A 26999-nucleotide genomic window follows, 5' to 3' on the forward strand; every position below is an offset into this window, starting at 1 on the left:
GGATACCTTATCCCTTCATATTCGTTTTTAAATATCCCCTTAATTTTTGTGAGCAGTATAGTATATCAGTCATTCCCACAGTTCGAACTTCGAACTAAACCAAAAACAGAACCATAAAAAATGCATATTTAAGGGCCAGGTAAAATGAAAAGAATTAATTCGAAAGCCTGAGAAGGAACAGTCAGAAGTATATGGATCAGGGAAAGAGTAGTATCACAGAAGCCAAAGAAGCAAATGTAAAGAAGCAGAGTATCAATGTAAAGACTGGTAAATGCAAGATTTAAGGAGGTAAGATCATAAAGACCCCAAGATCCCGAGACCACACAGATGAGAACGGCCGTTCTAGGAGATACAAGATGAAAAGGGAAGACATGACCATCGGCGGCTAGAGCTCTGGACTTCTGGGCACATGCTCGTGGCATCAATGCATCACAACGGAAGCAGCAAAACCTCCAGCAGCCTTAGGGACAAGTGCCAGCTGGTTCTAGCTCTGAGGCCACAGAGCACTTCACTGATACCTGGGTAACCTTCTCAAGCCCTTCCAGTATGTCTGCAACAATTTCCTAAGATTAAGCTTTCCCCTATTTGAAAGTGATTTGTTTTCCTGATTGGACATGAATGCTCATTTGGCAGCAGGGTAATCCCAAAGAACAGTCCTTCAAAAATGTGAATATGAGTTTGCTATATCCAGGTAACTTTAGGCTGATTCTTTAATCAACTATTTTGCTCCTGTATGCTATGGGAAACCAGTGTGCCACATTCAACGGCACTAGGGCATCATGCAGTTCAAGTGCAATTTGATCAGAGGGCCAAGCTCAGATTTCATGAGACACGACTGCTGCTTCAACTCTGCTACCGCTGCATCAGCTAAGCGAGGAAGCCGGAAGTCCAGACACCACTGAAGCTGCTGTGTCCACCTACTACTCCCAGTCTTCTCCCTCTCTGCCGTTTCCTGCCAATGGCAGGAGTGGGCCTATTAGCAAAGAGACCAATAATTAGCAGGCAGAGCAGGAACTGTGTGTCAGATGTTACAATGAAAAAATGGGGGGGATGGGACTGATTGTGACATATTTAGTTTGGAGGAAAGCTGGAAAGACATTATTCAACAGATAAAGTTAAAAGGTGGGATAACGAGGCACTTTCACTGCAAGTACAATATAAGTAACAAGATGTAGATGGGAACCTACAAGGCTAAAAGCTGACATAAAGGTTGGAGGTGAATAATGAAGGGTGAAACAGACTTAGTAACATTTTATAATAAACCTGTACACAGATCAAACTTTGTTAAGATCTCATTTAAAATTCACATTTGGAACATAAAAATTATTTGCTTTTAGAAACATGCTTAACTCTAACAGGACAATTTAAAGGATACAATGTATACCTCCAACAACATGAACAGACCTACAATATATTGTTAAGAAATAGAATATAGGAAACACAAATTGTCAGTTACAAAACAGTCATGGGGATGTGAACTACAGCATAGGGAATATAGTCAGTAATACTGAAATAACTATGTGTGGTGCCAGGTGGGTACAACACTTATGGGGGGGGGGGGGACGAGGTTAAATAAATGTCCAACCACTATGCTGTATATGTGAACCTAATATAATAATGAATGTCAAGTGTAACTGAAAATTTTAAAAACCCATCTTAAAAAAGTCATTGTATAAAACATTTACAAAGTCTTTAGCAACATTAATTGAATAATTATCTAAATCAATCATTTAGCAGCTAAATTATAAGCAACCATAAAAATATAATAATCTAGAAATATAAAACTTAAACCTCTTCCCTATCTCTTATAAACTTATTTACAATGCAGTCACTTACCGAGGGCACTTGTTGCATCCTCAAAAAGGTTTGACCGAGAGGAATCTCCCAATGTACTGTAAAAAGGATTTTAGAAAATCGTTCTCAGAAAGTATGTAAAATGTGCATTAAAGTTTAATAAATGATTTGTAAAGAGAGTCTTTGATTTCAATTAAATGTAAAAGTCTGGCTAATGGTATTTAAAGTTTCCTAAATTAAACCCCAAAGCTTTATCTATAACATTTATAACTTGGGAAGAATCAATCTTTCTTTTTTATTAAATATTTTATTTATTGGTTTTTAGAGAGGAGAAATAGAAACAAAGGTTGTGGGGAGGAGTGGGAAGCATCAACTCGTATTTGCTTCTTGTATGTGCATTTACCGGAAAAGCCTGGGTCTCAAACCAGAGACCTCAAGCATCCCCGGTTGATGCTCGATCCATTGTGCCACCACAGGTCAGGTGGAAAGACTCAATCTCAATACTCATCATGTTCTGCAAATCCATCATTTTAAATATCCAAAGATATCAAATAACATCCTCACAGATAGCTTACTATTTAAGAAATACAAAAAAAGATAATGCATAACTATTTCCCTGAAAGAATGAGAAGTTAAATAACCTATAAGTCAAATCACAGGAAAAGTAACAAAAGCAGTACATAATAAAAAGCACATGTAAAAACTGCACTGAGCTAGAAAGGCCTGGGAAGTCTTTACATAATGGAATTTCAGTTAGACCTTTTAGGTAAGTTTTAAACACAAAAACTGAAAGAAAAAGAAAAGGACTTCAAGTCAGGGAACAAAGCATAAGCAAAAAATGCAGAGGTGGACAAAGCCAAGTTGTGACTGAAAGTAAATCAGTTGAAAGGTTAGACTGCTTCTGTTGGGCAACTGCACATAAGTCTGGAAAACAAAGTAGACAAAAATAAGACTTTAAAAGACCATGAAGAATAGGCCAAAGACAAATAAACTGAAGTTAGCAGTTTAGATTAAAACATGCACACAAGCTGACACACTTATACCTCTGTTCTAATTTTAAAAATACACACACAGTGCACTTCAGTTCTGAGAAAACCTTTGTGGCATAGCAAAAGCAAGGGAAAACACTTAGTTTGAACTCATAAATTATCTCCTAAGGCTCAGTTTCTTCATCAATAAAGTGAAGTCAACAACAGTATCCAAGGCTCAGTTTCTTCATCAATAAAGTGAGGTCAACAATAGTATCCATGTATGCCAAAATGCTGTGTGTAGGGTTACTGCAGGTAAAATGCTTAGCAAAGTGCCTGGCATCGTAATACCCAATATGATTGTTACAACACTTTGGTATAATATTTACAGTATCTTCATTAACGAAATAGTAAAACTAACATGTGTAGAGGTAAACTTGATTCCTGTCCAGGTATAACCACTGCTACCAGTTTCTATATGACGACGACCCATGTCCTCTTCTGTGCTTTATTTAACTTAATAATTATTTCATGTTAGTACAACCACAGCTTCTGTATCAATCTCCTTCTAAGAAATTTTTAGTTTGGCTGCCAACACTTAAATTTTTTCTGTAGTAAAATTTATTAATCATTCCCCTTTTATAACTTTTTTTGGTTAAGATTATTTTTACTTTTCCCATTTTCTCTTCCAGTTTATGGTTTCACTTTTACATTAAATCTTTATTCATCTGGAATTTATGTTTGTGAGTGTAAGGTATGTGATGCACTTCCAGAAGGCTAGGCATTTAACCCAACAGCCTTATCCCCACAGTGGTCTGAAATTACATCTTTATCTTATATTAAGTCCCTATAAGTATTCTCTTCTATTTCTAGTCTACCAACTATTTGAGCAGTTTTTCTAGCAAGAGCCATCCTAAATTGTAATTGTTACCATGTATAATACTTTTTATTATCTAGTAGGATTGGCCTCTTCATCATCTTTCTTTTACAGAATAATTTGTGCTATTTTTGCACATTGCTTTAAAATTTCTTTTAAAGATCACACAGCTAAGCCTAAGGTATTATTTAACCACTGTCCTCATTCTTGATGCCACCTCACCACTTCTCCTCTCCCCGTCCACAGAGGAAACCACCTATTAGTGCATTCCTCCTCTGCTACTGCTTTTCTACACATTAATATGCATACCCACAAGATATTCAATGCTGTTTGTGGTTTTTGTTTGGTTTATGGTTATTACCTGTATCATTTTGCAATCTGCTTTTTACATTTGACAGCAAAGCCCTGAAACCACATTCATTTAACATAATATATACTGCATGCTGTAGCTGGCCGGTGGCACTGGACATCAGGGCTTCCCAAACTTCAGGAAGCCTAAGAATCACCAGGAGAGCTAGTTACAATACAGATTTCTGGGGCCCACGCCCTAGATAACTTTGATTTGGAGGGCTGAGCTGGAACTTAAGAACAAATTTTAAACAAACTCCCAATGATGATGAGGCTGCCTACTGACGAATGCACTTCGAGTAGCACGCGTTTTCTGGTATGAGTAAGTCACCGGTCAAGTTATTCCCTTACTAACAAATATTTAAGTCAGTTACAATTTGTTCCCAATTATAAACAATACAGTTCTTGTGCACAAGTGGTTTCTAAGTCACCTATCAACCTCAGAGGATGAAGAAAGAGTGGAATTTGCATTATGATAGTTTTTAAAAAACATAACTAATTTAAGAAACAAATCCGTAATAACAAAATGTCAGGTCCGTGGTGATGGACAAACTTTCCTACACACCTCAGATTCATACCAGAATAATTATCTAAGTTTTGTGCTTTACAGCAGTGGTCCCCAACCTTTTTTGGGCCACAGACCAGTTTAATGTCAGAAAATATTTTCAAGAACCGGCCTTTAGGGTGGGATGGATAAATGCACAAAATAAAATTATGTGACTGGCGTAAAAACTGTGGTATTTTTAAATATAATTGTTGAACTTACGAGACAAGCGTCAAGAGTGAGTCTTAGATGGATGTAACAGAGGGAATCTGGTCATTTTTTAAAAATAAAACATCGTTCAGACTTAAATATAAATAAAACGGAAATAATGTAAGTTATTTATTCTTTCTCTGCGGACCAGTACCAAATGGCCCATGGACTGGTACCGGTCTGCGGCCCGGGGGTTGGGGACCACTGCTTTACAGGACACTAAACATTGACTGAGGCACAGTTAAGTAATTTGTTTTCTAAGCTCCTCTCCTCCTGTGTTATCCTTCTCTGAGGTGCAAAACTTTGGGAAATAAGAGTAAATAGTTGGTGTACAAAGCCCAACTATGTAAGCAACTCCGGGTCTGCTTTTCTGGATCACTATCAACTCATTCACTCAACCTCTGTAGGTCTGAAAAGGTAATCCTCACTCTTAGACTAGGTAGACAAAACTATACCCCCGAGGGAGAAACACAAAGAATGGTGATAACACAGAAATTTGAATGGATGGTATTAGTATTAGCACATTAAAACATATGATTGACTCTGAAATAACACTGAGGTTTTTAAGGAGCTTAAAGCATTTATGAAAGATATAGTATACAGACTCCAGACATATTTAATTACATTTACAGCATTTAAACAGTTCAGGAAACCTGTCTCTGAAATCTGTAAGTTTTCTCCCATACACAGAACTGACAACAGCCTTCTGATATAATAGCATATATTGGGATTGCTTCCCACTGGGTACAAGGGTTAAATGCATTTTATCTGTATACAGGGAGAAACATCTAGTCTGGCAGTGGTGCCTCAGAAGCCTAATGCAAGGTGTAGCAGTAGAAATTGGGAAAATATTTTATCACCTGAGCTTGTGCTGTCCACTTAGGGCCCTGGTTGGCAAACTGCGGCTCTTTGGCCCCTTGAGTGTGGCTCTTCCACAAAATACCACGTGCAGGCGCTACCTCGATAAGGAATGTACCCACCTATATAGTTTAAGTTTAAAAAATTTGGCTTTCAAAAGAAATTTTAATCGTTGTACTGTTGATATTTGGCTCTGCTGAGTTTGCCGACCACTGATTAGGGAATCAAGTGCTTGAAAAGAGGACCCAAGTGAGCAATGAACAAAGTGACTCAAACCCCTCCAAACACGCTAGGTCAGACATAGAAACTGCACTTAAAGGCAGAATACTGAACTGAAGAATCATGACTAAATTCTTCCTGATCATTCTATTTATTGTAAATATCCTCCCGTGTCAGTAAATGTTTCCAACTGCTGCAGTTTTCCACTGTGTCTGGTTCAGACACTGAGGACTCCAGCTACTGCCACTGAAGTCCTGAGCTGCACTGAAGTCACAATACAAACAGCTCCAAGGCGGTGCACACTTAACATACTACAACTTGTGCTCAGATAAAGCTGGGAGCCCTGTATAATTTTTAGCCAAGAGAACTAAAGCATTTGCTTTGGCTATAGTTCTTCTTTCTCCTTTTTGGTCATATGTATTTCCAAACTTTTCTACAGAAAATGAATAATGACTATGATCCTCTTTCCCTTTCCCTCTGGAAAATAAAATGCAGAGTATACAAACCTAGATTATGGAAATTTACACATAAGTACAGTTTTCATCAAGACTTCAAAGTTTAGAAAAAGTTAACAGTGGCTAGAAAGTTAATTAGATCAAAACAAAAATCAAAATAAACGCATGCAGGAAGTTCTTGTTATGAATGTATTTGAATGTATTTTGAGATACAATTTTCCAGAATCCAGTGCTTACCTGTCAGCTGATGTCGGGCTAGTGGCCACTGGTGTTTCTGCCGGCTTTTCTGCAGGGCTCTCCTGTTTTGTTGCACTAGCAGGTGCAGGTTCAGAAGATGTTGTTGTTGAGGCTGGAGTGATAGGTGCAGGTGTGGGAGTGGGAGTGGGAGCCAAAGCAGGGGTGGGGGTTGGGGCCTGAGCCACAGCTGGTGCTGTGGAGGAACTAACTGTGGTAGTGGTGGTAGCATTTGATTGCTGAGTTGTTGTTGGTGCTGGTGTTGTCACTGCTTTAGGCTAAACACATTAAAAAGCAAAATAATGAATGATCACAAAATACTAGACTGTATTGAAACAGAATGCTACAAACACAACACTAATAACAACTTGAACATAACTTTGTCAAGTGATGTAATAGTCAACATTAACACACTGAATCACTATTTATGCTACTCTTTTTTTTAGTGAGAAGAGGGGAGATAGTGAGATAGATTCCCACTGGGATCCACCCTGCAACTGATGCTTGAATGGCGAGTTATTTTTAGCACCTATGGCTTATTGTTGGACCAACCCAGCAATCCTCAGTGCCCAAGGGCCACGCTAGAACCAATCAAGCCACTGTCTGTGGGAGGGGAAAAGGGAGAGAAGGGAAAGAGAAACAGACAGTTGCTTCTCCTGTGTGCCCTGACCGGGAACTGAACCCAGGAGGTCCATACACTGGACCAATGCTCTACCCACTGAGCCACCAGCCTGGGTCCATGTTACTCTTTCAAAGTTGACTGAGAGCATATATATTATCTTAACTATCAACCTCAATTAGCTCTACTCAACAAATTTCAGCCTTTGTATCAAGTTAATATGAAAAAAAGGTCAACGCTGATAGGTTTAAGTACAAAGAGGTTAACAAAAGTTCTGAAATGTCTATGTAGTTAAACAGGGGGGAAAAAGGCCAAATAAAGTTATAACCACATGCTTTGCATTTTCTGAACTAGAAGCAGAGCCATAAAGATTCCATAGAACAGAAAGCAATTATGTATGGGTAAAAACCATACTGTTAGGAGTCTTTATGCAAGGTAGGGGCAGGGAACTTGAGAGCAAGCACAATTATCATTGGAACCCTATGTAAATTAGAATAGGCTGGGCTCAGAGAATTGTCCCAATATGCCAACATTGCAGGTTTGATCCCTGGTCAGGGCATATACAAGAATCAACCAATGAATGCATAAATATATGGAACAACAAATCGATGTCTCTCTCTCCCTCTCTTCCCCTCTTCTTCTCTTTCTAAAATCAATTAACAAAAAAAAAAGAATAGGCTTGGCTCCAAGTTGCTATTCTTCAAATGCATGCACCTATTCTGAAACCGATCCTGTTAACTCTTAGTTATGTTCTAAGATTCAAGATTACTACTATAATTCAAAAAAACAAACAAACCCAATAATGAATACATAACCAAACGTGTGGCCCCCACATTTTCCATTATGCACAATGTACAATAAAACTAGATGAGACAATGAAATATTATTCAACTCTAAAAAGAACAGTGATGCTACAACATGAAGAACCTTGAAATAATAAGTCAGTCACAAAAGGACAAATACTTTATGATTCCACTTACATGAAGTACGTAGAGGTTGGGGGGATATGGAAAAAATTACTGTTTAATGGGTACAGTTTCAGTTTGAGAAGACAAAAAAGTTCTAGAAAATGATGGTGGTGATGATTGCAAAGTGAATGTACTTAATGACAATGGACCACACACTTAAAAATGGTTATATCAATAAGTTTTGTGCTATGTGTATTTTATCATATTTAAAAATAACAGATGAGAAAAAATTTCCTCCTGTGATCTGTTCCTCTATAGGTAAAGTTTAATGATTAATGACTAGTGCTTGAATACTGCAAAATATATTTGGCTCTTAATGGACTGAAATTTTTTAAGTCTATAAACTGTTATTTTTGCACTCCTCAGTACAAAAGTATGTAGTAGTTAAAATTTTTGTTGAACCATGTTTTCTACTGCATGTTATCAATTATTGTTACTTTCTTCTTCTTCTTCTTTTTTTTTTTTAACAGAGACAGAGAGAGAGTCAGAGAGAGGGATAGACAGGGACAGACAGACAGGAACGGAGAGATAAGAAGCATCAATCATTAGTTTCTCGTTGCGCATTGCGACACCTTAGTTGTTCATTAATTGCTTTCTCATATGTGCCTTGACCGCGGGCCTTCAGCAGACCGAGTGACCCCTTGCTTAAGCCAGCGAACTAGGGTCTAAGCTGGTCGCTCAAGCTGGCGACCTCGGGGTCTTGAATGGCTTTAGGCAACCCCTGTGTTTTGGTCGTTGGACCCCTGCCAGGGTCGCGACCCACAGGTTGAGAACCACTGATTTAAAGGTATAAAAAGGTTGGACTTGGGATTATTATTATTTAAAAACTCACATTCATGAAGATATACAGAATAAGGCTGAAACTTACTTTCGTCACCATAACCACCACAAAGTTTTTCTCATCAATTTTATATTCTTTTAGAGCAGTATCATCATTGAGGATTTTGCCTAGTATTATTAAGGAAGAAAAAAAAATGTTATTTAAGGCACAGTAACCTTTGTCTTAAACATAATGAAGTTAAAACAATCACCAACACCAATTCTATCAATTAATACTTTCCCAAAAGAGAAACATTAACCAATAAGCCAAGATAATAATATAAATGGAAACACAATTAAAAAGGCATAAGCATCTGACTAAAAGACATCACACACACACACAAAAATAAAAATTAAAAATAAAAGATATCAAACACATATATAGTATATATATTGCTCACAAAAATTAGGGGATATTTCAAAATGAATATGAAGCTATAAAATAATCCCCTAATTTTTGTGAGCAGTGTAGATATCCCAAATTAATTCTTTTTTGTGTATGTGTGGCAGAGACAGAGTCAGAGAGAGGGACAGAGGACGGACAGACAGGAAGGGAGAGAGATGAGAAACATCAATTTTTCACTGTGGCTCCTTAGTTGTTCATTGATTGATTTCTTATATGTACCTCTACCAGAGGGGCTACAGCAGACCGAGTGACCCCTTGCTCGAGCCAGCGACCTTGGGCTCAAGCTGCTAAGCTGTGCTCAAACCAGATGAACCTGCGCTCAAACTGGCAACCTCGGGGTCTCGAACCTGGGTCCTCCGTATCCCAGTCCGACGCTCTATCCACTGCGCCACCGCCTGGTCAGGCCCAAACAATTCTTAAAAGTAATACTTATAATAAAAAGACTTGCTGGTTAAGGAAATATTTAACCTTAAATATTAACCTTAAATATTCCTATGAAAGTAAATTATGAAAACCAAACAAAAAGCCAACATTGAGACTGCACAGGAATATTGTTGGGGAATAACCTATAATTGTTCTTCATGGGAGAAATGAGAAAAGAACAAACTTCCTGCTCCTACAAATACCAGATGCCTGGCAAAACAGAAATATTCCAATGCTATAAAAGTGAGATGCTCAAAAAGTACTTTTAGAAAATGATTTAGTACACAGAAATGCCAACAAGATACAGAATTAGGTAAGACGCAAAGAACTACATAAGACTTCAATAATGCTGAAGGTCAAATGCTAGGTTGGAATTCCTTCAGGTTTTCTTTTCCCTGAATTTAGTTTTCCATTTAAAAAAAGTTACTGAATAGGCTGGTCTGTGGTGGTGCAGTGGATAAAGCATTGACTTAGAATGCTGAGGTCACAGGTTCAAAACTCTAGGCTTGCCAGGTCAAGGCACATTATGACAAGCAACGAACAACTGAAGTGAAGCAACTATGAGCTGATACTTCTCACTTCCCCCAACCATCTCTCCACTCTCTGTAAAATCAATAAATAAAATCTTTAAAAAAAAGTTACTGCATAAAAAGCTATTGGCATTAAGACTGAAAGGAATAGTCTCTCTATATGGGACTGAGAAAACAAACCAAGACTAGGAACCAGAAATTTTAGTTTTATGTCTGCCAACTACCTGCCTTTTTAGGATTCTGACTCCTAATTTGGGGTGTTTTCTTTAAATCATCTCAGTTAAGATAATACAACAAAATTTCTAAGAAGAGATAAGAATCCATGGGCCATCCAAGACCCGCTACCTTACTGACATCTACAATGATGATATGTTGATTTCATAGAAAAAAGAAAAGCATTTTCTCCACAAAAGTCAATTAACAAGTCTATATTTAAAATATATTTTCCTGATTACTAGTAAGGCCAGTAATGCAATTTCTTATTCATATCCTTTGTTAACTTTTTAATGGGTCATTCTTTCCTTATTATTTTCCAAGAGCTCTTTATATAATCTGAATATTTACCTTTTCTTCTCCTGTCATTAATTGTATCTTTTGATATATAAGGTTTTCTATATTCTTCAGTCAGTTTGGGTATTTTATTAAAAAAAAGAACTGAAATTTAATTTCACAAGAATAATTCCAAGTACATACAAAAACAATCAGTATAATAGTTTCATTTCAATAGATTTTAAAAAGTCTCAGGCTGGTTAAAAATACAAAAGCCAGGAAGGAGTAGTCTCCTTACCAAGCAATGCTGGGAAAATTGGAGAAACACACAGAACAATAAACCCAAACCCCTAGCTCATATCACTCACAAAAATTAACTGAAAATGGATCAAAGGCTTAAAAATCAGATCTGAGGCCATAAAACTCCTAGAATAAAACAAAGGGAACCCCAATAAACTCAAGAATGAAGAAAAAGTCAGAGGAAGAAGCTCACCGATACTGTTTTTGACAATAATGTTTTAGGAATGTTGCCAAAAGCACAAACAACAAAGGAAAAAAAAATCAACACATGGAACTACACCAAACTCAAAAGCTACTGTACAAAGGAACAATTAACAAAATGATGAAAAGGGAATCCTTATACACTGTTGGTGAGAATATAAATTGATCCAACCACCATGAAAAATAATATGGAGGTTCCTCAAAAATGTACTGCCATGTTTATCATAGCACTACTCACAATAGCCAATATGGAAACAACCCAAATGCCCAAAGATGAATGGATAAAAGGTGACAAACACTACGGAATATTACTCAGCGATAAGAAAGGTATTTTCCCATTTATGACAACATGGATGGATCCTGAGAAAATTATGCTAAGTGAGATAAGTCAGACAGAGAAGGACAAGTACTATAGGGTATGTATCACATATATGTGAAATATAAAGAAGTTAAACCTATTAAAAAACAGAGTAAAATGACAGTTACGAGGGCATCAGTTACCAGAGTGGGGAGGGGCTAAGACTCAATAATGGGTGTTTAATGGTACAAACTTCTAACTAGTAGTACATAGCCACAGATATAATGCACTATACAGATAATACAGCACTATAATTTGTACACCTTAAATTTACAATGTTACACATCAAATTTATTCAATAAAAAATTAAAAAAACTTACAAAAAATTAAAACTAACATCATTAGAGATATACAAACCAAATGTGAATAAAGAGGGGCCTAGATATTACTATCTTCAAATGACTGCTCGTTCACTGCTTCTATCTGTACAATCATGTTTCTGACAGAATCAATTTGTATACACTACAATCCTTAAAATGACTATTTCTAAAACTAAAAGAATCTTACTGTAAGGAAGAAAGTGGCACATTAATTTCAACATTCAATCCATACCCGCATAAATTAATTTCTGACCCGCCACTGGAAAGGCATCTTTCCCCTTTTCAGACTCAATCTTCTCCTTCAATGCTTTCACCTATAGGAAAAATAAAGATTTGCATTTATTATTTTTAAAAAAGTCTAAACAACTAATGATATCCAGAATCTGAATAAATGCTGCAAGAAAAAATGTTTATATATAGTAATGCTTCCAAAAACTCAATGATTATGTCTTTACAATATCAAAAGACTCACTATTAGGTTAACCCATATTACTAGGCACAAGAAGTATAAACTTTGTTATACCACCATCTGTTACACATACACATAATTTTTTTAAAAAACTTTACCAACTGACCTGATAAATCTATTTAAAATAAAGATTTCAACATCAAAAAGCATTGATTCTCATCATGATGTTTATGGGCTTATTTCTCAGAGTAAGAAAGTAAAGTTCTAAGAAATAAAATGGCCCATGTACAATAATGAAAGAGAAATATGAATGTTACAAGGCAAGTGATTCACTTTAAAAGCGGGTAGTGTTTCATTATAATCACCTAAGAGGGCTTTACAAAGACCAACTAAAAACACTGTTTCTGAGCATGGGACGTGGACATCTTATTTTTTTAAAATCTTTACAACAGTTCCAAAGTTCAGCCAAGGCTGAAAAATCACTGTTCTACTTAAGTGATCTTAAACAAGTAGCTCAGTTTCTCTCAGCATCAGTTGCATCCATAAAGTAAGAGGAACTGGAATACAGCACATGATCTTTATGGTCTCTCTGATTCCTAAAATTACATGACAATAGGCTCATGATGAAGTACATCAATTTCTGAAACTAACTGATCAGAAAGTAGACTGGCACATGAGTAAAATATAATGGAACCAGTTTCATTACAATGGAACAAAAAACAAGAGGGGAAATTCCATTTCCTTTGGTTTCCCAGAATACTTTTAAAAACTGGATACGTTGATATTTCTAAACTTTAGGTAAAAACTGTCTGAGAGGGATACAAAGGACTAACTATGGTATAGTCTTCCAAAATAAAGATAGTAATGTTTATATGGCTTCATGTACATTAACACACACAAATTCACAAATGACATTTTTTTGCATCCAGATCTACCTAATCTCCTTCCCACCTAAGTGAAAGAGGTATCCTTTTAACTTAATTTTTTCCCCATTCCAAGTTCTCCCTCCTGTGCTCTTTAGTACCTTTCTAGAGTCATTGTTCCCTCCCCTCCCCCAGCTTCATTTTCAACTTCCCTCTCAAAGCTAGTTCATTTCCATTCACATTTAAACAGACTCAATTCTCTATCATCTTAAAAACCCACAACCCTTTGTTTTCCTGCTAGCTATACTCTCCTTCCCTTAGTCTCAAGCATTTTTCAGAAACTTAACTACACACATTACCTTTACTTAGTGGTAGCCCCACACCCATTACTCCAATGTGCTGATCAATAGATACAGGGACTTTGTTCTCACTTTGCTGCTTCATTTATCCAGTAATACCTACTCCTACAATTCCATTTAGATTGCTCTTACCAGTATCTCTGATATCAGTAATATCAGAATCAGGCATTTCTTAGTCCTTCCCTATTATAGTCGACCTCCCTGTCATGTTTGACAGTATTGACTTGTCTCCTTTTCACTGTCTTCCTCTGGCTTCCACAAAGCCATCTCTCCTGGTTTTCCTACCTAGCTCTGTTCACTCCTTTGTGAAATCCTCTTCCTTAGCCAGTCCTTTAAGGCTGCCTTTTCTCCCATACCAGGATAATGTATCTCATCTGCTCCTACTTTTAATAACCCCCAGATGCCTGTCATCTCTATCTCTAATTCAGTTCTCCTCTGACCCTTCAGTAATGCATACCCAAATTTTCTAGAAACCCTCACTGGATGTCGCATGGGCAATTCAACCTTAATGTCTTTGTTTCTCTTGGGAAGGTAATGGCCTGCTAAACCCTGTGTCAATGCTCCTGTTCCAGTAAAGCATCACAACAGAATGGATCTAAAATTGAGCTCCACAGTCTCAGTAAATAACCAGGACGACTTTATCCAAAGTTAATAAACAAGCAGGTACTAAACTTTGATTTTGCTGCTTATTTCCTCCTAAATAATGGGAGTTTATCAGTAACTCAGCTAGAGACAAAGCATGGTTAACACTCAAGAAACCAAACTTTTTTCTAGTCACTTGCGTCTCTTAGGAAATTGTGTGCTTTATGAGAAAAGCAGTCTGACCAGACAGTGGTGCAGTGGATGGAGCGTGGAGGACCCAGGATTGAAACCCCTAGGTTGCGGGCTTAAACATGGGCTCATCTGGCTTGAGTGCGGAATCATAGACATGACACCATGATCACTGGTTTGAGCCCAAAGGTCGCTAGCTTGAAACCCAAGGTCATTGGGTTGAGCAAGGGGTCACTCTCTGCTGTAGCCCCCCTCCCCCAAGGCACATATGAGAAAACAATCAATGAACAACTAAGGAGCCGCAACAAAGAATTGATGCTTCCCATCTCTCTCCTTTCTGTCTGTCCCTATCTGTCCCTCTTTGTCTCTGTCACAAAAAAATAGAGAGAAAAGCATACTTGCCCGGCCCTAGTGGGTCAGTGGATAAAGTGCCAACCCAGCGTCGTCAGGGGTCATAGTTTTGAACCCTGGATAAGGCACATATGAGAAGCAATGAGTAAGTACACACCTAAATAGAGCAACTAAGTGAAAGGATGTGTTAACGCTTCTTGCTCTCTTCCTTCCTTCTCTCCATCAATGGAAAAATAAGTAAGTAAATAAATAAATAAAATGTACTCGATATCTAATAGTAAACATAATTGACTGGCTTTTTATTCCTCCCTTCCCCACCAGGAAAAGGGAGATCATCATAACAATATAAGCATACTTCATTTTAATGTGTTTCACAGATGTTACATTTTTAATGAACTGATGGCAAGACCTCCCCGCCACCAGCCCACCAGCAAAAATATTATGATTCACTTTACTGTGATACTATTTTATTGCAGTAGTCTGGAACCTAATCAGCAAAATCTCCAAGATTTGCCTATAGTCTATTAAAAGAGCTAATGCAAAAGCCGATGGGCAATCCTTTTTTACCCCATTCCCGTGTGATGTGCTTTTCTCTTGCTTCTTCCATATTCCACACATCAAATGAGTTCTATGGTGGTTCAGTTACCATTTATCTCCCAATGTGGACATTACAGTGCATACCACGTTACTCACTACCCTAGTTCAGGCCAACAACCATTAAAAGTAGTCATTTTCATTTAACAAATTTAAGTTCTATGTTTCAGGTACCAAAATAATGTCTCAAATTATAGCCCCCTTAATCTTCTTATACAGTACTTGAGCATAACACTTCTAAGACTACTCCTTATTGATTAGGTCAGCAATTGAATGTTTATAATAACCCAGCTTCCTCAATGTTACAGTATATTTTACATCTTACTGGTTTTTTTTGTTTTTTCTTTTCTTTAGTGACAGAGGCACAGACACAGACTGACAGACAGGAAGGAAGGGAGATGAAAAGCATAAATTCATAGTTGCAGCACCGTAGTTCATTGATTGCTTTCTCATACGTGCCTTGATGGGGGGAGGGCTAGCTGAGCAAGCAACCTTTGGGCTCAAGCCGGATGAGGCCCTGCTCAAGTCAGCAACCTCAGGGTTTTGAACCTGGGTCCTCAGTGTCCTAGAGGCCAAAGCTCTATCCACTGTGCCACTGCCTGGCCAGACTCTACATTACTGCTATAACTATACACAGGAAAAGACTATGCAAACTGCCCTGAAACATCTGGTTAAATAAATAACAACAGCTCACAGGTGCTATGTACTTATTTACTCTACACCAGGCCGTATATACAGAGCTTCACAATATTTAACTCCCTTAATTTGTGCTATATCTCTATTTGAATCCCAGCTACTCATATGAAAGTCAGTATTTGTAAACAAATACCATTGATATTTCTGAGCACTGATGCAGGCATTTTTGAAGCAATCTGCTAGCCTTAGATCCAAAAATGTCCTATTTAGAAACGAATGCTAAACAGATGCTCACACAAGTACTTCAAAGATACCTGAAAAAAATATGTGCACTACATTTTTGTAGGTAATACTGAAAACAACCCTAAACATCCATCAATGGTGAAATGATAAAATACATTACTGCACATGCATTCATCTGATTATGAGGCAATACAACAAAATGATGACTATATATCCAAGGTATTCCCTGAATGTATGCACATACGAATGAATGAATGAAATATTTGTAATTATATTTAAAAGACAAAAGCTAGTGGCTAAGCAATTTATTTTTTAAAAATCAGTACAGTTGTGCCTGACCTGTGGTGGCACAGTAGATAATGTGTCGACCTGGAATACTGAGGTCGTCGGTTCAAAACTCCAGGCTCATACAACAAACTACTACGAGTTGATGCTTCCTGCTCCTCCCCTCCTTTTTCTTTCTCTCTCCTCTCTCTAAAAATCAATCAATAAATTTTTTTTTTAAAAAAACAACAGAACAGTGTAGTGTTTATATATATTACATGTAGATAATAAGAATATTAGTTACATATACAGAGTCCAGTGGTTACGTAGACCAGTGGCCCAAAGCCTGTCACTTTTTACTTTATAGACTTTACTATAACAAGCCTGAATTATTTTAGTAATTTAAGAAAAAATTTAGAGCTAAAAGAAAGAAAATTTCATTGCACTCTCCCAACCATTGCTTACTACTATTACACAAAAATATACTGCGATTTGGGGAACAGATTTAAGCAGTAGTTCTAATACTAAATAGCCTAGCAAATTATAAAAACAAGATCAACTTAATTTTGACAATTAACCATTACCAAAAAGAAAGGCCCAAGCCAAATATGTTTATGAAAGGATTTCACAGATTCACACTACAGGCAAAGCTTTTTCTTTCCTTTTTGGATCCCTGGGTGATATCATTCCATCTAGAAACTGGCACAGGCACCAAGGAGTATTTCCTGAATTTCTCCCACAAAGTAGGCTCCTGCTAATTCTAAAAATCAAATTGATTATAAACACGTTAGTTGACATCAGTGCAACAGAAAAAATCTCCTTGCCGGACCCAAAGGAATGAAAATATATAGCACAAGTGATATTCTTATTGAAACAATAACTGAGAGTACAATGTTAATAATGTATAAACAGACAATAAACAAAGGTAATCAATTCTTTAATTGAGGTTATGGTTCCAAAATCTACTACTTTAAATATAATATCCAGAATCCACATCTCACACAGAAACTATGGTGTTTAGGTTTCTAAGTCAACCTATTCATGACACTTTAATGTATTCTATTCCAAAATATAGTCTGCATAATATAAGTTCCAATAAGATTAAAAGAGGCATAGAGTTTGAAGACCAAGTAACTAGAAAAGTTTACCTGTAACTTTTAAAGTTTTTATATAGGCAGAGAATGGACATAATGAATGCACTACTCAAAAAAAAAAAAAAAAAAAGCCAAATCCCTAATTCAACCAGCAGTGTGTGGGGAGAAGGGACAAATTTTTATCTACCTGTTGGAAGCATCCAGGACTTGTTCATTTAGAGCATATTAGTCATTTGTCACCAGTCTACCTCTTCTGCTGGAAAAAGTTTAAATAATGTTTCAAAGGGTTTATAAAGTTCACTCAGTTATAAAATTAGCTCTTTGAGACACTATACAAGGACTTTATGCAAACTATAGGGAACAGATGGTGTGGTGTCCTTCAGCAAGAATTCACTGTGTTACGGCAAGCTTAAATTTAGCCTTTCTTTCCAAAAGTGACAAAAATATTATACATTACCCATCAAATAATCTCACAACTTCCAAGCTAAAAAAAATGGCAGAACACTGCTCTTAATAACTGTTTGAAATTGCTGATTACATCAAGTTGAGAGAATGAGGATTTCAGATTTACACATACCTTTCTTTAGAAAGGATAGTGGAAACATTCATCAATAATGGAAAACTGATGAAAGCAGAATTTGTTTTTTGAGAGCCACGAGCTCACCTTATTATCACACCAGCTCAATGAAGGCAGGTAAATTATTGTTATAGTACTCCCATTTCACCAGCCAAAGAGGGTTGTGGATGGGGGGGGGGGGGGGTTTAAGATGGGGAAATGTTTGCATACTCTAGAAATGGAAAAGGAATGATGCAGAAGAGAAAAGGAGAATTAATGGAGTGACGTCCTTCATTGATGATGGAGTAGTATATGTAGAATATAGTGGAAAAATGGAGGGACTAGTCTCAATAGATGGCTATCCACAATAAAATGAGGCTAGCAGGTAGGTAGCTCTGGTAGGCCCTTTTAAAAGTCCCAACTGTTTCTATATTCTCAATAAAATATAAAATTTCAATAAAATATAAAGTCTAGGGTCATCTGCTGAAAATAAGGAGAGGAGGTGATATGAAATCTGCCTAGGGCAGTGGAAGAGTGAATGGATTAGGGAAATACATGACTATCAAGTACTTAAGGACCTAGTTAAGGTTACTGTTCATGAATTTAAGTGAGACAAGTCAATGCGACCATGTGTTTACCTTCCAGTTGAACAGCTGCAAGCACAAGCGGGGCTCAATTTAATCACATTTGGGGTTTTCCAGCAAAAACAACAGGGTGTAAGTGGGACCATGTTGCCAACCACTGTCACGGTTCTAAGCACTCTATATTATCTCAAACTCATATAACTTTCAAAACAACCCTATAAAGTTAGTAATTCCAGTGGCAGTGCTCTCATTTTACACATGAGGAAACAGGCACCTAACTGGGTAACTTGCCCAAAGTCACAAGCAAATGCTATACAGCCAGAAGCCTGGTTCAAGGGACATACCATGCTGACCCTTGCATGGGGGTGATTACCGCCAGCCCTATTTGTCATAGGGCAAGGGTGGATGCGACATGAGGGGGGGGCAGTGAAAAAGTATGAATAAAAAGGATTACAGGTCTCATTAGAACTGGAATCAGAGGGAAGGTAAAATGGGATACCAAAGACAGATTAGTGGGGATGGAGAAAGAGCTACAGCTAACAGTAATGATAAGCACTAGTTATTAATCAATGGGACTGAGGGAGAGTAGAAGGAAAGATAACTTGGTGAGAAATTAAGGAATAGAAGGCCAGGGCATGAGCAAGACTGCCTTTCATAGATAGTGAAACTACAAAGGTCATTGTGTGATCCCAGGCAACTTACTAATCATGCTGGTCCTCACTTCTTTTGTATGTTTTATACTGTTACATATTTTTCACAATTCTGGTATGGTTTCTTTTTACTTATTTTTAAAATTTATTGATTTTGGAGAGAGTAGATGGGATAAAGAGACAGGAACATGGATCTATTTCTGTATGTGCCCTGACTGGGGATCGAACTGGCAGCCTCTGCATATCCGGACAATGCTCTAACCCAGTGGTCCCCAACATTTTTTGTGCCACGAACGGTTTAATGTCAGAAAATATTTTCATGGACCGGCCTTTAGGGTGGGACGGATAAATGCACAAAATAAAATTATGCGACCGGCGTAAAAACTGTGATATTTTTAAATATAATTGTCAAACTTACGAGACAAGCATCAAGAGTCTTAGATGTAACAGAGGGAATCTGGTCATTTTTAAAAAATAAAACATAGTTCAGACTTAAATATAAATAAAACAGAAATAATGTAAGTTATTTATTCTTTCTCTGTGGACCGGTAGCGGTCCGCAGCCTGAGGGTTGGGGACCACTGCTCTAACCAACTGAGTTATCTGTCCAAGACTGGTGTGGTTTATTTTTAAAACAATGTCTACCACATGCTGTGAAACTCAGAATTATTGTAATCATTTTCATGGTTTTAACCCACAGAGAAAGGCAGCTACATCAGGAAAAAGGACAATGTCTAGGATAATTATCAGTATATGTCCATAGGTACCATCTCCACTTCCTTATCACTCAAGCATTCCTCAGTCCACTCAAATCTAGCTTCTGGCCCTGCCACTCTATGGAGACTACCCATCAGGGTCAATAATGACTTCCACATTACCAAAACCAAAGGTCACGTCTTGTTTTAAATCTTATTTTTGATTTCTCAATTATTAGACACATTTGACCTTTTCCTCCTCCTTGAAACATTTTCTTTCTTGCATTCTTCCTAGTTTAACGGGGGTCGCTCTTTGACCTCATCACTAGTCAATCTTTGCACATTAGAGTATCCCAAGATTCAGCCCTAGGCCACATCCTATTACCCAGCAACAATCTCATCAATGTTCTTTAATTCTAGTAGCATAAATGTTAAACATATACTGTACATACTTTAGGCCGGGGGTCCCCAAACTACGACCCACAGGCCGCATGCAGCCCCCTGAGGCCATTTATCCGGCCCTCGCCGCACTTCCGAAAGGGGCACCTCTTTCATTGGTGGTCAGTGAGAGGAGCATAGTTCCCATTGAAATACTGGTCAGTTTGTTGATTTAAATTTACTTGTTCTTTATTTTAAATATTGTATTTGTTCCCGTTTTGTTTTTTTACTTTAAAATAAGATATGTGCAGTGGGCATAGGGATTTGTTCACAGTTTTTTTTTATAGTCCGGCCCTCCAATGGTCTGAGGGACAGTGAACTGGTCCCCTGTGTAAAAAGTTTGGGGACCCCTGCTTAAGGCATTAGGGCTCAAAAAAAAAAAAAAAAAAAAAAAAGACGGCATTAAAAAAGCCTATTGGATGATCCCATCTAGTCCCACACACTGAGTCAACCAATAATATCTGCTGTCTATTGTCAGCCCAAACTTCTCTCTGGAATTGAGATTCGTAATACATTTTTTTTTTACATTCCCACTTGAATATTTAATAAGCATCTTAAACTTAAATCTCAAGTCCTCACCCCAATCTCCAAACCTGGTCCTCTTCCAGCTCTCCATATCTCAGGAAAACATAAGCAGTCACACAATTTATACAACCAAAATCTAGATTTAATTTTTGCTTTCTCAATTTCCCCTACTCCAACCCTTCAAAAAATTCTCTCAATAACACTCTCAAATTATCTCAAATCCATCCACTTCTCTTCATCTCCACCATTTCTACAGTATTTCCCTGGTCAAAGCCTCCACTGCTTAAGACTACTGTGCAAGTCTCCTAATTGGTCTCCCTGTTTTCACTCCTGCTTATTATTGTATCTATCCTCCATACAGCAGTCCAAGAAACTTTAAAGTCATACAAAAAAAAAAATCATTTTCCTCCTACGCTTAAAATCTCCCAAAGGCTTCCTAATCTGCCTTGAAAACCCCCAGCTGATTAGAGCCCTACAGACTCTGGCTCCTAGCCTAACCCTCCAATCTCTGATCTCTCCACCCTACACCCCCAACCCTAATTTACCAGATCAGCAATACAGACCTTTTTGATTCCCCAAACACACTCTATTAAAGGTCTTGACCTGCCCTGGATAGTTAGCAGTTGGTTAAGAGCGGGTTTCCCACAACTGAGTGGAACAACAGATGTTTACCCCTCCCCTCTCTCTCCCTTCTTCTCCGTTTCCCTGGGGGGTTGGGGGGAGGTCTTTACCTATAGAAAATACTCTTCCAGCCTGACCAGTGGTGGTAGAGTGAATAGAGTGCCGACCTGGGACACTGAGGTCCCACATTTGAAGCCCGGAGTCACAGCTTGAATGTGGGATCATCTGGCTTGAGCACAAGCTTGCCAGCTTGAGCTCTGGATCATTATGATCACAAGGTCACTGGGGTCACTGGCTAGGCTTGAGCACCCCAGATCCTACCCTGTGTGTCAAGGCACATGAGAGATAATCAATGAACTAAAGTGACACAATATGAGTTGATGCTTCTCATCTCTCTCCCTAAGAAAGAAAATACTCTCCCAATCTGATTGCTTATTGTAATTTAGATCTCATTTAAAAATCATCTTATTTAGAAAGGGTTTTTGTAACTAGTCATTTTAAAAGTAGCCACCCAGCCCTGGCAAAGTAGGTCAGCGGATAGAGCATCATCCTGGCACACCAAGGTGGTGGGTTAATCCCGGGTCAAGGCTCCTAGAAGAAGCAATCAATGTGTACACAAGTAAATGAAACTAAGTGGGATGACAAGTTGATGCTTCCCTCTCTCTTTCCCTCCTTCCCCTGCCAAATCAATGAGGAAAAAAACAAAAGTAACCACCCAGCCATGCACTATCACATTACCTCACCCTATTTCAATTCTCTACATAGCTTTTACCATTATATGGGTTTCAATTTTTTTTTTTTACTGATTTAGTCCACTATAATGTATGCATCACAACAGGACCTGACATTTAATAAGCACTCAACAAATATCAAATGAATTAACATGCAAACATGAGATCAATGACTTGATAGTTCATCAAAAGAATGTATTCAATTCATTCAAAAGATCTTTATTAAATGCCTACTATGTGTCAGATGTACAAAGAAAAAAACTCCGGCAGAAACCATACCAGATTTCCCAGGTACTTTCTATATTTTACTTTACCAATATACCAAGAAATCTTAGTTTCACCTCTGCAAAATAGATTTTAATACATTTATTACTCGATGTTTTAATAATTTAGGAAACCTCTACAGTAAGACACAAGCTCCAGAACAGCTATATTAAAATACAATAAACCACAACAGGAACAATTCATGAACAAAAAAAACACTGGTATGGCTAGCAAATACCATATACAGAACAACTGCAAAAGCAGTATTGTATAGCATAATCAACATCATACAGATAAATAGCATAGCAAGGTAATTCTTTGCAAATTACCGTACAGCACACTATGCTGTTTACAGTAATTAAAACTACTGTATCTTTACACTCCTCCTATCAAAAACTTCCAATGTATATACACAGTTTTGAGGTCACTTATATGGTGACACAATTACATTCCAGCTTGTGCATTTCAAGTTTCATCTCTGCTAGGTTGTGTGTGTGAGCGCGCGCGCGCGCGTGTGTGTGTGTGTGTGTGTGTGTGTGTGAGAGAGAGAGAGAGAGAGAGAGAGAGCGCGCGCGCGTGCAGTTTTGAAAGTACACAATTGTGGCAGGAGTTAGCAGATCAAAAGGTTAAATCTTTACATGACATACTCTTTTTGTCATTTTCATTGATACAATATGATCTGCACTGTATTAAAATCAATTTTTGTTCTTTAATCCACCTGGTTCTCAATTAATGGCAAAACAAAACATTTAAGTGCCTTCAGATCTGACTTTAACTTTGTATACTTCATTGCCCTCAAAATATCCACACAACCAACCTTTAGAATTTTAAAGAATTTTATATGAATATCAGTCTATCAGACATCTCAGAATGCTCTATTGTATAGCTTAAATTTCTCTTTTTTAAACTATTTACAATAGAACTCCACACAATGAAAAACCTTCCTTCAGCAATGGTTTCCCCATTCCATCTTCTCATTTGGTTTCTATGTTGTTTAAATATTTTATAAAAGCTGCATTACTATTCTAATAATAAAGACATTTGAAACTGTTCAAAATGGCTAGTGCTTAAGAAAGTTTCTTTAGTTAAAAAGGGGGGGGGGTGAGGACTTCCAATATTAAAAATCTAAATACAGTACACTAAAAAACAAATGCTCTTGCCTTTTCCCCTTTGTACACCTCCAACTGCATAACCTTAAGCTGTGACTAGGCCAATTAGGCCTCCAGAAGACCAAGACCAGGTCCTACAAGTCCCTGTATTCCTCCAGGCCTGCCAGTCAAAGCTCACTAAACATTTACTTGTTCAACAAACAAATCTCTCTCATGATTCTCAAACTTATCTCTCAGTTCTCTCACTCCTTTCTGCTCCTGCTCACTCACGGCAAAGGTCTCTGCTGGCACCTTCAAGATACTTAATTTCCTCAGTTCATTCTAAGCAAAAATCAAACAAGGAAAAACCTTGGAGCAGACAGAGCTGTTCATTTTATGTACATCTCCCTACAAGTCTCATTATAATCCATTTTCCCCTTTATTTTTGCTCTCTCTCTAATATCCTTGGTTACCTAGTTTTCACAACAGATTACAAATAGGATACTTAGTCTCTATTAACATACTCTTCCTTATTTCTTTCTGAAATTCTACATTCAAATTATATCAAAAATATTCATTAAAAATCACTAATATTTAAGGGTAAAGAAGCCATTCTGTAATAATGAGCTTTCTGAAAATAATACTTGTAGAAGTATATTTATAATACATATAACTAATATACTGCCTTGGAAATCAACTGGAAAATAGCAAATACTTAGTTAAAAATCTATACAAATACAATATTGGCTCTAAAATAATGCATGTATCAAGTGCCCACAGAGCTATACAAATCTTATAGAATATTTCAGTGGAGCTGAAGAAAGTCACTGAATAACTTCAAAAAACTCAGATACATTTAAAAAAACCTGTTTCAATAATTCTGAAATTAATTCTGAATTTTATAAGCTGGCAAAAGTTCCTGCAGCACCAACATTTAATACTACAAAGAACCAAAGTCAAATAGAAATGTTATTAAGTTGTACCTAAAAAAATTAAAGAGCTGCATTGTAACTTTCATCATCTAACATATTAGGTCTATACTAAGCAGTAAAGGAATCGTCAAGAATCTGATTTCTATTAGTAATATCGATTCACAGGGTGTTGCCAATTCTGAGGACACTTAAGTTTCTCATCTATGATTGGTATCTTCTGCACCTTTAAGGAATCACACAGCACTGAAATAAAATCATTTTGTGCCACAATTCCAAAAAGGTTGGGAACTATGTCTCCTAAATGATTAAAGATGTAGAAAACTTTAGATTAAATGAGATGGGTAATACCAAAAGTATAAAGAATGGCAATTCCAAAACATAAGTAGTAAATGTACACTCAGGGCATTCTAGATTCTTGGCAGTAAAGCTACACTGATTTCAAAATAGTGGCCCTTTTTGCAGTCACAAATACAGACTCCCGCATGAGATTTTACCATGTGGACTTCTGAAGTGTTCAAAGGTTTAACCGCAGAAGAGATCAAAAGTTTTTATTTTCTTTTTCCTCTCACGACATGCTATTTATTGGGAGAGGGGGTGAATGGAGGGTTCCAATTCCTGTAATTCTAAAACTTTTAACACCGAACACCCATTAACCTGAACTTGAGTTTGAATCTGGATTTGAAGGGCTCTAAAGAAATAATTCTTCACCATCAAAGAGGATTTAAAGTGCAATCTACCTATGGGTGTCGGTAAGCTGGCGGGAGAACTGCAGCCAAACGAATCAAGACATATAGGCAAATAAAAAGGTTACCAATTCTGGGAGGAAGAGGGCACAGAACTCCCTTTCCCCACCCCTCACCTCTGACCCTGCGGCAGATGGAACTTGACACCCTCTTTTAAAATGGTTCATTATCTCCGGTTACTACCTCCCTGGAGCTTAGCACCTCACCAGGTGCACGCAGGGGGTGTTAGCGACGCCTCCGCCTCCCTCCCCCGTCTGTGCACCCACACCAGAGGACCCAGCCACATCACCCAGGAAGCCCTGACCCCACCCACCCTCTGGCCCCACTCAGGAGAGCTCCTAGGCCAAGGCCTCCAGCACCCCGCGTGCGTGTGCTCCATGCCATCTGCGACCAGGCCTCCAGCGTCTGGCCACCGCTTCCCCTTACTCCAGCCACAAAGCCCGTGGCCAACTCCAAAGGGTCGGGTCGGGTCGGCCGGGCCCTGTTCGTGCCCGGAGCCCGCAGGCCTCATCCGGCACACCGCAGGCCCGGGCCCCACGCACGCCGAGCTGTCCCGGGTGCGCCCCGAGTCCTCCCCGCTGCGGCGCGCCGCCCGGCCCCGCTCAGAGCTGCGGCGGGGCCCCCGCGCACTGCCGCGCCGCCCCCCGCCCGGGCCCGTCGGACCCCTCGCGCTCCCCGCGGCCCGTGCCCGTCCGCCCCTGCCCGCGCTCCCCGCCGCTCGCACCGTCTCCTCGGGGTCGATGTCGATCTTAAAGGTCTGCTGCTGGAGGGTCTTCAGGGTGACCTGCATGGTGCCGCCGCGCTGCGCTGCCGGACCTGCTCCGGGTGCTGGCCGCTGGGCGGGGTCTGTGGCCTGGCGGGGCCCCGGGGTCGCCAGCGCTCCGCGTGCACTCGGGAGGAAGGCGGTGGGGGTGGGGGTTTGTCACATTCGCCCTGCGGCGCGGCCTCTCCCCCAGCCGTGGCCTCGGGCCGCGCCGCTGCTTCCGCGACTGTGGCCCTTCCCGCGACCTCGGGCCGTCGTACTTCTGCAGGAGCCTGGCGTCAGCCACTAAGTCTGCAGGAGGCTCGAGGGGCTCTTCGAGAGAAGCAGAGAATCCGCTAGCTCACCACAGGATGGTGGCCGCCATCATCGTGACTCGCGGAGAAGCGCCCCCTCCCCCACCCGAAAAACCTGGGGGATGGGGCCGGGATGGCGAAGCGCGCAGGCGTAGACTGCGGCGGGGCTGTGCGCAGGCGTGGCTAAGAACTCCGCCCCGGAATTAGGGCGGGGCGATGGCGGCTCTGGAATGTCGGCGGCCCGGATCTGGTGTACGCAGGCGCAGTCACTGTGTATCGTGGGCTCTAAAGTCTGCCTCGTCGCGTCTCCTACGTCGCTCCGCCTACATCCAGACTCCGCCCAGCTGCTTGAATTGCGCAATCCGTAGCTGGGGAAGCGCTACGTGGTGACTCGGCTGAGTGGGTACCGAGCCTTGGAGCTGGGGAACTAGAGGGCGGTAGGTCGGGGCGGGGCTTAAGTGAAAGGAGCATGGTCACCAGTCGTGGGGAGGCTCTGGCTGTGTAGCTGAGCCTTTGTGGTGGCGGCTGGTTCTTTAATCTTGAGAGCACAGACTCTAGTGCCGGACTGCCTGCTGGACTTTGAGCCTGAATAG

General features: G+C 39.2%; 1 protein-coding gene across 3 annotated transcripts in view; it reads right to left on the reverse strand.

Moving 5' to 3' along the window:
- The window catches only part of RAD23B (RAD23 homolog B, nucleotide excision repair protein), a 39370-nt gene extending 12823 nt beyond the window's left edge, over nucleotides 1–26547 (reverse strand). The window contains exons 1-5 of one of the 3 annotated variants that reach the window (XM_066367501.1): nucleotides 26075–26547; nucleotides 12173–12254; nucleotides 8963–9042; nucleotides 6511–6785; nucleotides 1837–1892 (exon numbers count right to left, since the gene is read on the reverse strand). In XM_066367501.1, coding sequence (XP_066223598.1) covers nucleotides 1837–1892; nucleotides 6511–6785; nucleotides 8963–9042; nucleotides 12173–12254; nucleotides 26075–26140 — 559 coding nt within the window. In that variant the 5' untranslated portion in view covers nucleotides 26141–26547. The remainder of the gene's footprint in view (nucleotides 1–1836; nucleotides 1893–6510; nucleotides 6786–8962; nucleotides 9043–12172; nucleotides 12255–26074) is intronic. The other 2 variants (XM_066367500.1, XM_066367499.1) reach the window with 2 other exon arrangements.
- Nucleotides 26548–26999: the final 452 nt, after the last annotated feature.

Source organism: Saccopteryx leptura, chromosome 2, assembly GCF_036850995.1.
Source record: "Saccopteryx leptura isolate mSacLep1 chromosome 2, mSacLep1_pri_phased_curated, whole genome shotgun sequence".
In the NCBI taxonomy this organism is placed as follows: Eukaryota; Metazoa; Chordata; class Mammalia; order Chiroptera; family Emballonuridae; genus Saccopteryx; species Saccopteryx leptura.